The following is a 14,434-nucleotide window of genomic DNA, read 5'->3' as shown; positions in this document are numbered from 1 at the left end:
CAACGTCGAACCATGGATTCGTCCACACCAAGCTTACGTGCAGCGGCTAACGTTCTGTACTGCCAGATCGATAGCATTCAACTTAAAAGCTACATTATATGAACTTCTTTGTGTGGTTTCCATGACGAGGAGGTATGAGTTTGAAAACATTTCTCTGTCGTGCCTGCTGCTAGCATGTGCTTGTTCTAAATGAAAATCAGCACTTTCTTCTGTGATTTCCAATTTTGACTTCCAATGATTCACTTCCTGCTAAAGAGCCCCCTGGTGGTTGAAGAAAAATCCACAGAAAAGACGCACCGGGCTATAAGCCGCAAGGTTCAAAGTGAGGGGAAAAAGTAACGGCTTATTGTCCGAAAAATACGGTATTTTACTGATTGCAGGTTTTTCAGTTGTACTTTTGACTCAATAGCTGCTGTATTGTGCCTGCAAATATTTTTGCATGTTTTATGACTAAATTAGGTGAATTTATTGCCAGATCATTTTTCCAGATCACATATCTATATCTAAAGTGAAAAATTAACAGCCAATCCATACTATCGGCAGTTATTGGTGATTGGCTGAGATCAGCTTCATGGATGAGGCAGCAAAAAACCTGATCCAAGCATCCCTAATATCTGACGGTGACTTTATAGATAAAAAATGTAATATCGTTAACAAACACTGTCAACTTTCAACAATACTCCCTGCTACTCAAAAATAAAAAAACATTTGTTTAAAAATTATGACGATATCCCTAGAGAAAATAAGAACCAAATAGCTTTCTTTTCTACTCCCACAATTTTTTTTATTTCAGAATTCTGTGTGAAGTTCATCCTTTTAATGACTTTCTGCAAAAGAAATTCATTGTAAATACCCGTTCCTGTGCATTTTTGTGACAGCAGAACACCTTTTTTCAATTGCAACTTTATTACCATTTCTTGAGAAGATTTTCAAATCTGGATTTTGTATACATATAAAAAAATCTATTTCACTTTAAAGTTTTGATATAATAGAATTGGGTCTAACGGGATGAAGAGTCAAATTATGACATCGATGATTTAATCCTCCAAGTTTTTATTCACAAATACTGCTTTCTAAATATCACCTCTATTTTTAAAGCAAAATAATACTAGTCAAGTAAACACTTCAAACCGACCACTGTTTTGCAGGACTTAATGGGCTGCCCTGTGATGCAACTCAAGGAATAAACAACACTTCATACCAGGTGGTGGTGGTAATACACTATTTGTTAATCCTCCAAAAGAACAGAAGAACAGAGAAGTTAGATGGTGGGGGAAGAAAATGTATAGGTCATGCTAGACTTTTTTCCATCATCAGCCATTTAGATCAGCAGTCAAAAAAAAATCCTGTCAACCTATTTTACCTAGCAATTTTTTTTAAAAGGTTTTATTGGTTCTAGAGTCTTTTATTTGAGAGTGGTCAAACAGGAAAGAGGGTAATAAAAGAGGGGGAGGACATGTGGCAAAGGTCATCAGGCTGGGACTTGAACCTGTGACAGCCGCATCGAGGATTTAAGGCCTGCATAGATGGGATGTGTTTCCACCGCAGCATCCTCTTTACCCATTAATTTTTAAAATGACAATGCATTTGAGTGCTTTTACTTTTCATTCTGTTGAACTAATATTCAAGAAGCTGAATAAATAATCCACGATGTGTCATCATCAAGCAGAATATATTAAACTTTTTCTCTGCAGTAACAAAGTTTTGGAAACATGTAACATTTCACCAATTTAAGTGATCAGAAGTTGGTAAGACTCTAAACATTATTTGATCCAAACACTCCCCTCGGGGGGACAACTTGTTTGCACTTTTTCTTTTGGCTTTCTCTGTGTATGTATGCGCCACAGAAAGACGACCTACCATCAAGCAAATAATTTTAGGTTGGGATATAGATCTAAATTCTAGCAAAAAATCTTACGTAATTTGTTAAAGCAGTGGTCCCCAACCTTTTTATCACCGCGGACCAGTCAAGGCTCGGCAATTTGACTGCGGCCCACAGGGGTGGGGGGTGTTCACATGACACAATTAAATTTTTTTTGCCCCGATTTTCCCTTTATGACAATCTTAGAATGTTCTGAGTTCAAAGATTGTCGCTTGGCATAATCGCAACTGATCATCCTGCAGTGTGTGGTGTGTTACGTAGAACCAATCTAAAATCAGGCATATTCAACATGTTGGGTTGTCTTGGTCCTTTTATCGCAGCGTGTGGGATTTTCCACACGCCGCAAATAAAGCGGCTGTTCTCACAGTCTTTTATCCAATGTTTTTAGCCCCAAGCAGCTAAGCGCTGCGAAGGCCTATTGAAATTGTGCTGTAAGTTATAATTATGCTTCCGTAAAATAAATTGGCTTTTTGGAGACTTTATCATATTCAAAAACTCACCAAACTTGGTGGACGCGTCGAGACTGTGAAAAACTTAAGTATTTTAAGGTCAACGCAAAAATTGCAAAAGAAACAGCTCAACGGTGCTACCTAGCAACTTTCAAAAGACCCTTTCCTATTAACTTACTTCATCGCAGAGACATGAAATTTGGTACACTTGTAGAGCTCCCCAAGACGCTCAGAATTTACAATGGGCTCTTTGCACCTCAGCTTCCGCGTTCGGGGTAAAGTGGCTCGATTGTTTCCGATCCAATACAAATATCATTTACATTAGGTGCTTGCAGGGCTTGGCCAAGGTTTGTACATCGATCCGAAGCCCCAACAAGTCAGCTGGAGAAAGGTTTTAAGATGTTCGCCTCGTTATACATTCACTGACATGAAGGTGAGTTTTACTTAAACTTTGTGGCTAACATTAACTTTAGCTTATGCTAGTAGGCAATATTCTCGGACATTGTTCTTGTAAAATGTGCTATTTAAGTATCTAAACATTCTAACTGACAACGTATTTATCTTATTTTCAAGTATATTATGTGTGTTTATTGTCGTTAGTGTCAGAGACTAACGGGGAGGTTACGGTTCGGGCTTTTTACTAACGAAGCCTGACGAAGCTCAACAAGCCTCATAGCTTAACAGTAGCGCAGCTCTGGTGTCAGAGATCTGGTTCAGCTGTTCAGGTTCAAAGTTGCTGCTTTTAGAAAAATATGACCGTGTTGCTTCATGTCTCCGTGTTATTTCGTTTTATTACCTTTGCATGTTTCTTGTTCAGAGCTCAGATAGGACGGTGTTTACAGCAGGATGTACAGGCGGATCAGTTGCTCGGCTGTCTGGCTCTGGTCTGCTCTCTGGTTCCCATAAACTCTTTCAGGCTGAATATAGAAGTGACTCCATGGAAATAACTCAGGAGGCTCCTTTATTTACCATCCGTATCCCCGGTAGTTTTAGGCTGATCCGGAGTGAAGTGAAGGCTGCAAACTTTGCTGTGCGGCGTTAGCTGGTAGCGACAGATATTTACAAGCCATCTTCTTAATTCAGGATCGCTTGGAAATTAACGAAAACTTAAAAGCCCATTATATTAGGAAGACAACAATGTTAATAGTATTGTTTTTTTGCATCTGAAATACGACTTAGTCTTTTCTACCAGTCATGGTAACTCAAAGCGGAAAAAAGTGAGCCGCATTAGCTCCTGGAGATGTGACGTCAACGCCTTAGGTGCAAAGAGCCCATTATTGTCATAGTGCAAGTATGACAGGAAGTCGGCCATTTTGGATTGAAGTTCCGATTTTGACCCCATTTTGGCCGTTTACAGCCTTCGCATTTGATCGAACTTCTCCTAGGGATTTCGATCGATGAGCTTCAAACTCGGTCAGGTCGTTCGTAAGGCATGCCCGATTAAAAGTTGTTGTTTCGTGCCTGCTAAAAGGGGTTTCCTGAGGTCAAAGTTCACCTATTCACCATGAAACACCAAACTGTTATAACTCCTACACAAAAACTCACAGAGGCACCAAACTTTCAGTGATTGATCATCGGGTGCCCTACAATACCCAATGGTCAAATGATGACATCACTTAGGCCACACCCCCTGAGAACAGGAAGTGTCATGTTTTACTTTGAACGGTCCCTTTCTGACCCCTTTGAGCTAATCAAGATCAAACTGTGTCCACAGACAGAAAACATGTTGGTGTAATCTGGATTACAACCCCGTTTGTTTTCGATGCAGTAGGTGGGCGTGGCGGCGTGGCGAAGTGACCTGTAACGGCGTTGCTATACGTTTGGCTCTAAATTCCACAATTCTAAGCAGAGCTGCACCAAACTTGACAGGAGTGATCCTGGTTGGATCCCTTACGTTCCTATATCGTCATAGTCTGATGTCATCTAAGCCCCGCCCCCTCAGAACAGGAAGTGCCTTTTTTGTTTCCCTTGGAAAGCTCCATCTCTGGCTCTTTCGACCTAATCAAGATGATTCTGTGTTGGATGACAGATAAGTTGGTATGAGAGGCCCCATGGGCCAAAACTTACAAACTCTCTTACACTCACAGTCAAACTCTCTTACACGTACTATCAAACTCTCTTACATTCACAGTCAAACTCTCTTACATTCACAGTCAAACTCCCTTACATTCACAGTCAAACTCTCTTACACGTACTATCAAACTCTCTTACATTCACAGTCAAACTCTCTTACATTCACAGTCAAACTCCCTTACATTCACAGTCAAACTCTCTTACACGTACTATCAAACTCTCTGACAGAGATTGATTGCAACGGAAGTTAACTTAAAATTTCAGTTTCTGATTGGACCCCAGGCAGGAGTCGGCAGGTTTTCACGGATAGAAAAATAGCTGAGCGGCAGCGACTAACAGAGGCAACTAATATTTTAAATGGCATCGTTAGCGCTCCTACAGTAATGTCAGCATTATCAGAAGTGTTTAGAAGCTGACAGCCAGCATCGGAAACCCCATCTATCAGTGGGATAGATGGGGCTAGCCGTCTCTTCGGAAATGGCAGTAAAGCCAGCCTGCACTCGATTTTAATGTGCGTGACAGCACAAGTTATGGCGCTCTCTTTTCAAATTAAAAGCGCATCTCCAGTTTATGTTTGATTCATACATCAAGTTTCTCTCCGGCGGCTATAACAGGCTATAAAGCTTTGTGTTAATTAACCCTCTATGGCATGACTTTTTATTTTTTTGGGGGAAAAATATTTTCCTGCATTCTTTGGGAGCTTGTTGGTCCCTAATTACATATCAATCATAAAATTGGACCCTGACACCTCCCGGAACCGGATTTGGGTTTGTTGCCTCAGGGCAACATTGCGCTACAAGGGGTCTAAAACGCCAAGTTTTCTACAGTGATTATGAGAAATGAAATACAAATCAAACAAAAACTATATTCAAACTTTTTTTTGACAAAAATAAATCACACATGGTTCCAACTCACCAAATATAAATAAACAACTAACTTTCATTAATGAATGGTACATTTAAGCAAATGACTAAAACGACCATTTGTGTGTTTGTACATGGGTATGTTTGGCAGAGTTAGAATCACTAAGGATGCTGAAATCAGTCTTTTTCCCTATTATATGTTAAACATCAGGAATGAATTGCTTGCTGATGTGAAAAAAAGTGTGCATCACATTTTTGGCTCTTGGTTATTGGCATACCTGGGAATCACCGTCTGTTTATCTGATTATCTATGGGTTGTAGCAACCAGATTCACATCAGTGACAGGACTTAGGGCTGCAGGTTCTTCTTTTTAAGAGTTTGTAGTTCTGATTTTTTCGGTAGAATTTGAGCCAAGCAAAGGATAACATTTCCACCAGCTCCCATATCTGGTAGATTTGGTGGTGGTATGGCTCACCCTGTGTAGATTTTCAAGTTGTAAGGAACACCATCTGCACCAGCCATATGAAGTACCCTGCAGACCCGTATATTTGGGTTTAGCAGGTATTGCTTCAGTCTTTGCCTGCCTTGGAATGGGGCCATTTGTTCATTGATGACCAGCTCTTCACCCTTTGGGACTGAAGTCAGTTTTGAGGATAAACAAACAATGAAATAATGGTTGTACAGTGGATCCTCATGTTTTCATTGGGAATGACCCCAGCTTATGAGCCATGCACATTTTGTCCATGAAACGATCTTGCATCTATCTCCTGTTGCTGCTAGTCAATAATAAAGTAAAAAAATTGGCTTTGATAGTTATTTTGTAATCAATTGCATATCATCGCATTAGAATAATATTGTCTGAGCAAAAGGGCCCCCCAACTGCGCAATGTTGCCCTGAGGCAACAAACAAAAAAAAAAACAGTTTTAGCATATAAATTATAAAAAAAATTGTCTTGAAATGATCTATAATGCTTCTTTACATACTTACAGATATTAAAATATTTTAGAGTGACCCAAATTTAAACATGAAGAAAAGTAGGAGGCAAGGTGTAGCATGCGCCTCCGCGTCATAAAAAGGACTGCTCCTCTTCTAAGTAAAAGGTCACATGAACCTCAATACCCATTTTATCTGGACAAAAATATGTCTGGAGGTATTTTAAATCATTCCCCCCAAAAAATAAAATAAAGGAGCAACGTAAGGTACAGAAATGTGGTTTGTTGCCTGAGGGCAACGCCATGCCATAGAGGATTTTAATTTGCAAAACGACATTATGTATCTGAAAAAAAATATTGTGTGGGCAAAAAATCCTGTAAAGCACATATGTGCAACCTCAGTTAAAATTGGTCTTATAGGTGTCCCTGTGTCATCCTGACGTGAGAAAAGTACCTGGTAAGGTATTGTTTATGTAATCTGAAAGAGTTTTTTGCATGTCAAATGTCAGCAATTTTGATTGAGGTAGCAGATATGTGGTTTACAGAATTGTTTGCCCACATAATATGTTTTAATTTATTTTCAGATACATGATTTCCTTTAGCAAATCAATTAACACAAAGTTTTACATTTTTAAAGCCGCAGGAGAGAAACATGAATCAAACATAAACCGGAGGTCCGCTTTTATTTTGAAAAGCCTGCCTGGGGTCCAATCAGAAACTAAAATTTTAAGTTAACTTCCGTTGCAATCAAACTCTGTCAGAGAGTTTGATAGCGAATGTGAGAGAGTTTGATAGTACGTGTAAGAGAGTTTGTAAGTTTTGGCCCATGTGGCCTCTCATAAGTTGGTCTCACTTGATTTAAAGTGCCAAGAGTTTTCAACGGAGGGCATGGCAATGGCGGTGTGGCGAAGTGACCTGTAACGCCGTTGCCATACATTTGGCAGTAAATTCTATATTTTTGAGCCGAGCTGCACCAAACTCACTAGGATGCATCCTTATCCATCCCCGAACAGGAATCCATAACAGTCGTTGGTGGGCGTGGCCTAATTTCTCTACAGCGCCCAATAGAATTTTTTAAATGATCAGCCCCAAGCCATGCTTTAACCTAGAAATATGAAACTAGGTACACGTGTGTATCTTGTCAGGAAATACAAAAAAGTCTCTTGGAGCTATGGTGCAAACCCAACAGGAAGTCGGCCATTTTGGATCAAACCCGCCATTTCCTTTTTTTCATACACATCACATCTGATCGAACTCCTCCTACAGCTTTTGAGATACAGACTTCAAACTCACTCAGCACACTCTTGAGACATTGAAGGTGAAAAGTTATCTAAAGAATTCTCGTACATTAAAGCATGTGGGCGTGGTTAAGTGTCAAACTTAGACTTTTCTCCATGAAACATGAATGTGCAATAACTTCCAAATGCCAGGTCAGAGCTGCGTCAGACTTTTCATGTCTCATTATAGACCAGCCCTGATCACATTAACATGGTGAATTGATGACATCACCTTAGCCCCGACCCCCTCCAAAAGGAAGTCACCTGTTTTTTCTGGTGGATGTCTTACTTTATACTCTATGATTCAAATGGGATCAATCCTGTGCCAACTGATATAAAATGACATGATGATGAACTCTGTGAATATTGGCTGCTGGCTGAACCATGGGGGCATGGCTAAATAGCGAATAGCAATGCTCGCCATATGTCTACGATTGTCTCTAATTCACACATGCATCATCCGATTTGCACCAGACTTTTTATGATTGCCTCTGGTGAACCTCTAAAGAGCCCAATAGCATTACATTGTAATTTGACTCCACTGAGCCCACTAGGTTAATCAAAGAGCTGTATCGTCTTGCTACATGGCTCAATCTGCACCAGATTTTTTGTGCATCGCCGGGGAGTGCTGCCGAACGCATCAATGCATATCGCCTGGAGGACGAGCGCGGGAGCCACACGAGAGCGTCTGCGGTGGCTGGCGTGTGGCAGTGCTGGAACCCCTGCGGTGGCCAATAGGCCGGAGCGGCGTTAAGCTGCGAGGGCCGTTCGAGGCTGCTTGCAGCTTTAATTTTCTTTGAGTCCGCAAACTATCACTACTATTTCTACATCGTCATCCGAGTTTGTTTATTCTAAATTCATATATGGTATGTTGGGGGTCTTACTAGATTTTCTTCTGGAATCGGGATGTTCGTGAGTGAAATCAGTTCGTGTGTGGTGTGTTGCTCCTGCCGTGTGGCTGGACACACAAACCGATTAAACCTGTTGTACTTTTATCAGCTCTGTTGTCACAGAGATTTGGAAAATCGGCTGACCATTCTTAAATTGTGTCGTGTGAACCAGACTTAAGATTCACAAGCTCTACTCCTTTCATCTCGACCACTGCCCTAACATTCTCTGACTCTGGTCGCTTTGGCAACATTAACACATCCCTTCAAAATAAGATACAGAGGCACCACAAAAACAAACATTTTACTTCCATAAAAATTTTAACTCATGACAAATCAATGGGAGCCCTGAGCTTGTTTCTCTGCAACAAGACAGTCCCATCTATGAGTGATGGGGGACAATAACACCCGAAGTGTGTTGCTTAAATGCACAGAGTGTTTGGTCTCTAGATGGCGAAGTAGTTTTGAAGCTTCATTTCCTCATTAGCAAGCTGGTCGCCGCATAACATGTAGAGTGGGCTTGGAATGTGGGAATCACCTACCGGTACGGGATAAATCATTCTCCCAGCTCTTCTCTGGGCCTTTTCCCCTTTGCAAAGAAACTTTCCAAAGACACCTGATCTGTTTCTTACTCACTTTGCTGCTTGTGGCTCAATGTTAGCACGTAAGACATAACCGAGAAAATTCGGTTAAAGGATTTTCAAAATAAAAGATCCTCCAGACTCAGATAATGCATAAAACAGAAATATAAATCTTTTTCTTGTGCAGCCCAGTACCAATTGGTCCATGGACTGGTACCGGTCCGTGGCGTGGAGTTTTTTTTTTGACAATAGTAGAATATAGATAAAGATTTGTGCACATTTATAATGGAAAAGCAGCTGGTGCCACCAGTCCAAACAGGTGAGGTATGTGGCGTGCACAACCTTCAGCACAGCTGAAGGTTAAGACTAAATTTGTGTTGCTCTATTTAGGATTTGTTAAAACAGTCAGAGAGACCATAGACTTAAAAAGAAGAGGAGTCACCCTGTTGTAAATTAATTTAATTTGTTTTTAAACGTTACTGTGTGAACTAAGATTATACAAGGGTGGACATAAATTTATATAGTAAATGTCTGTATCTATGTATATATGAATATAGGGACTTAGAGTAAATGGTGTTTATATTTAGTGGCATATATTTGCTAATCTGCTAATTTAGTTAGACTCAAAAATATAACATATCTATAGTGTCAAAGGTTCTTACTATTAAATTGTGTAACTTCTAAGTACGTTAATGTTTTCCTTTTTTGATCTAATAATGAGGTTCCATCCAAAAACACAGTATGACTTTGTGGGGTAGGAGCCCATACTACTCCTTTTTGAACACGTCAAGATTACTGTGGCTACAAAAATATGTCTCTTCCATTCCTTATGTTTCTTATTTTATGCTATCATGTTCAAAATTAAGAAATAAAATAAGGTAAATAAAAATATATACATAAATGCCAATTTGCTAAATATCGGTATTGGTGACAACGTAAACTGAGGTACTCGTACTCGGTGTGGAATAAACTGGTATGGGGACACTTCCTACCAGAAAGATATCTGAGATAAGGGAAGATTGGTGTGCAGTGCAGGAGAGGAGACCAACAAGCCAGCAAGTCAAAGCAAAAAAGTTAACTGTATCAAATAAAGTCATGGAAATGTACTGGGCGTACAAAATATACATGTTTCAATTCTTGCAATGAAAACATTAAACCTGACATCAAATTTGTACTGATGCTCTAACAACATTAATGATTCAATCAATAGTTACAGTCATTCAAGACTGTGCTGTTATCAAAGAAAACACAACAACAAATGATAAAGATTATAAAATGGTCTGGCTTTTATCCGGTTCAAAAAATAGTAAATTGCAACATCATGAAAAAAAGAAAGAAGCTGAAGCTGTTTTAACCCCTGAACTGCCATGACGACTCATGGACCCATCGACTTACTAGTGTTTTAGGAGAGACAGTTGAAAGGTACCATTACGGCAGTACAGTAATGGTAACATTTAAGAAGTCTTGCTTTTAAGAGTTGTATAATGAGTACATGGAGTTCTTTAGTAATTACAGTATAGTGTCTCTTAACAAAACAATTAAATGTTTGTAAAGAGATCCAAGTACGCCAAGGAGTAAGAGAGAAAATCTAAAGGTAAATAATCCAGCCAAAGCTTTAGAGAATCTGGCTCTCTTGTCAAGTCAAATAGAAAAAGTTAATTTTTTTCCACTTTATATTCCTGCTTCAATGTAAAACAACATTTAGTTTGTAAAATTCAAAACAAAATTTTAATGTAAAGCTTCCCTGAGTTGTGAGACATTGGCTTAGAAAAAGCAAAATAACACTGACAGGCTGAGAAAACAAGGAGTACCTGAGGACTGTTCAGTAAACTCTTTGGCAAACTGCACTCCAGGAGCAGACCCAGAATGGTGATGTTAGAGGCATCTTCCTGCAGAAACACACAGCAACAGCATGTCAGTGCAGGGGGTCGAAGACAGGATGAACCTGGCTAAAACTAAATCACTAATGGCAGTAACACCCTCACCCTTATACATGAATCTGTTGCTCAACTGGACAACTCCTTCAGTGACAGTGTTGCAAAGCAGGTGCACAAAGGAGCATTATTGAGGATCCTTTATTTCCTCTCTGTATGATTGCATTCCCTAAGATCCTTGTCCCTAAAGATAAATTTAATCATCTCTTTTTGGTTTCCCTTTTTAAACATTGATCATCCGCATACACATCTGATATGTAGATCAGACTAAGGTAACTACATGTCAATACTATGAAAGTTTGCTGATTAGAGAAAAACTGGCAGTAAATCACCCAATTAAACAACAGTCATGGTTATTGTGAGAGCTGATGGCCATACTGACATTTTCAAACTGCCATCTCACTTCCTGTTGTGGAGAGGAGAATATGTTTCAGATGCCTCTCACACACACAAACACACACTTGCACTGCCTCAGATTGCCTCTCAATCTATGAACAAGTCAGACGGTGGTGTTCACGCTGTGTGCTCCTGAAAAATGTAAAAACACTGAGAAAACAGTGTCTGTGTTCACAACGGACCTAAAAAATGAAGCTTAGCATGCCTGCCGATACATCAGCCATTAGCCATCAACCATCCACTAATTTAATCAGAGTGGGTGTATCTGTGCACATGTGTGTATGTGTGTGTGTGTGTGTGTGCGCGTGTGTGTAAGCATATTTGTCTGGGCTAGCAGGAAAAAGAAAATCAGCTGTTTCCAACTATGCTCTTATTGACTGTTATGCAAGGTCTGAATGAACAAGCTCATCAGCATTTGGATGCATACCTGAGTTTGGGTCAACTTTATGCTCTGGATGTGAGGGAACATTAGATGAGTTTTCTTTCGTTGGGAAGATTTCAATGAAGTTTGGTGGCTTCCCACACCAAACACCTGAAGAAAAAAAAGTTAAAGTGACAAGCTTACTGTACTCCAGATAAACACTGATATACAAAAAAAAAAACATTTACTTCTTAGAAAGTCATCAGAAAACTATAAAACTTGAATAAATGAAGATCAGATGTGTATTCTCTGTTGGAAGCTCAATTGGTAAGTAGAAAACAATGAGAGCTATAAGGAGGGCAGGTACATTAGCATGTTATAAATAAACAGAACTGTGCTAAAATGAGACAAAGGCTAAAAACAATTCAAGCTAATTTAATCAAAAGCAATCAAACCAATGTACACTTAATGAAAATTCTGTTATTTAAAACTAAGAGGAAAGTCAAAATATGTACAGCAACTTAAAAAGTGAAAAAACAACAACAACAACAAAAAAAACACTGAAGTAATTTATTGGCATTTTCCTGACAGATCAACATTTAATAAGTGCAGTGTGAATTTAATAAGCATCTCTAAGACGTTTGCAATCAACAATTAATCACATAATTTAAAACAAACTTCATAATTTCCATTTAATTGATTATTTTTTAAAGGACATCATAATCCATTTTATTTGTAGTTTGTGTTGTGTGGTTTTTATTTCCATTTAATTTATTGTTGTTGGTGGTTGTGTTTTATTTTTGGACATTTAAAATATCTTCCAGTTCCAGTGTTACATGTTTCTATAAAATTAAAGTTTATTGGTCTTTCACAGAGCAATCTTGCATTATTGTGCCATTGTTAATACATTACTTGAAAATGGTCTCAAAACAACACTATTCTTTACTGCAACAATTACTGGGACAATTTATCATCCAGTAAAATGTGTTATTGTGACAGGTCTACTGATTAATCTGTTCTACAAAATAAATTTTGTGCAACTCCAGAAAACAGCTAAGCAGAAAATATAGTCCAGAATACAATACACTGGCGTATTGGATTCTTAGGATAAATCCAGATTGCGTGCAAACATAGGACATTTGCTAGAGAGCATTAATGAACAGCTTCATGAAAACCAAGGAAGGTAGCAGTCGGATCAGGGAGGACCCTATGGAGATGTTTGAAAGTAGGGTTAGATTAGCTTATAAAACCAAGTCCTAACCTTCAGCTATGTTAAGGAACACCGCTGATTCAGAAGTAAATGGAAAAAATATTTCCTATTTAGTTCGTAAATGGAAAATATTTATGATCTAAATATTTTTAGATATTTAGATCGTTTTTATTTTTAGATATTAGATACCTAAAAATATCTAATATTTAGATATCTAATTTTTAGATATTAGATATCTAAAAATAGCTGCCTGCTATTTAGATTGTAAATGACGTGGCTGTCCACCTAAACTGACAGTCTAAACAAGAGAAGCTTAAGAGAGTGCATCTCTTGACTATAGATGCAATCAAGAGGGTTAACTATGGAGCTGCTTCAGAAATCCACAACTCAGGTCGGCAAATGCGTCAACAGACAACCATCAGTTGTGCACGCCACAAACCTCACCTGTTTGGACTGGTGGCACTAGCTGCTTTTCCATTATAAATGTGCACAAATCTTTATCTATATTCTACTATTGTAAAAAAAAAAAACTTTTGCAATTGCAGTGTTTCCTTTAAATAAAAAATGAAAGTAAAATCATACGTGATTAAACTAATTCATGCGGCAAGTCATTAAAAATTATAGCAGTGATGGATGTAAACAGTTACATTAAATACATTCATAATTCAGCCCTGACACCAACTTTCAAGCTCCAACGCCTGAATAAGACCCTGATGTCTGATGACATTACTGCCACAGGGCTTGTGGCTCCATATGCAAGGAGTCACAAGCCCTGTGTTCAGATGTGTTAATCTGTTAGAAACATATCTCATAAGGATGAACTGCTGCCAAAGGCGAAACTATGACGCACTGACTAGGCCTGTCACATCAAACAATAAATCAATTAATCGCATGATAAATTAAAATGACTGCAATCATTTTTATTTGCATGATTAATCATTTTTCTCTTCCTACCAAAACCAAGTTTGGTGCCTTGGTCTGAACTTGTCCTTTTTTTGAAGGCCAATTTTTTTTTACAAAGAGTTCATAATTAATTTTATTTGTTTTTTCTGTTGTTTGTTTTGGATATTTAAAATGTCTTCCAGTTCCAGTGTTCATAGATTGCCTCTCAATCTATGAACAAGATTGAGAGGCAATCTCAATCTTGTTGAGTTTGAGATTGCATAATAATGTTCTTGCATTATTATCCCTTTTCCATTTTATTGCTTAGAAATTGTTTCTAAGCAACAATAGTATCGTTGATCACAATAACTTCTGGGACAATTTATCGTCCAGTAAAATTAGTTATCGTGACAGGTATAGTACTGACCCAGTGGTGCTGCATATAAATGTAAACCACAATATGAATCTCTCTCCTTGTAAATAAATGTAAAAAAAATGTACATAAAAAAACCATTGGTGCTTCTTTTTTTAGACTTTACAATTATGAAATATATTTTATTGGTATGTCACATAAAATTCTAATAGGGTACAGGAATCTGTGGTCGAAACAGTCCAGTATGTGGAAAACTTTTACATGGTTTGATAATGCTGGATAATACCACAGTCAAAAAAAATGCCCAGTGGGAAAGGTTATTCATATACTGAC

At 38.5% G+C, this 14,434-nt stretch overlaps 1 protein-coding gene across 3 annotated transcripts in view; it reads right to left on the bottom strand.

The window, feature by feature from the left end:
• The window catches only part of tmem131l (transmembrane 131 like), a 90,379-nt gene that overhangs the window by 47,989 nt on the left and 27,956 nt on the right, over positions 1 to 14,434 (bottom strand). For all 3 annotated transcript variants that reach the window (XM_088009832.1, XM_088010148.1, XM_088010448.1), the window contains exons 7-8: positions 11,703 to 11,807; positions 10,757 to 10,834 (exon numbers count right to left, since the gene is read on the bottom strand). In XM_088009832.1, the coding sequence (XP_087865958.1) occupies positions 10,757 to 10,834; positions 11,703 to 11,807 (183 nt within the window). The remainder of the gene's footprint in view (positions 1 to 10,756; positions 10,835 to 11,702; positions 11,808 to 14,434) is intronic.

Source organism: Poecilia mexicana, unplaced genomic scaffold, assembly GCF_051168715.1.
Source record: "Poecilia mexicana isolate PSO_F unplaced genomic scaffold, ASM5116871v1 scaffold_1, whole genome shotgun sequence".
Classification (NCBI taxonomy): Eukaryota; Metazoa; Chordata; class Actinopteri; order Cyprinodontiformes; family Poeciliidae; genus Poecilia; species Poecilia mexicana.
Note: the sequence above shows the minus strand (reverse complement) of the source record. Positions and strands in the feature narration are given on the sequence as shown.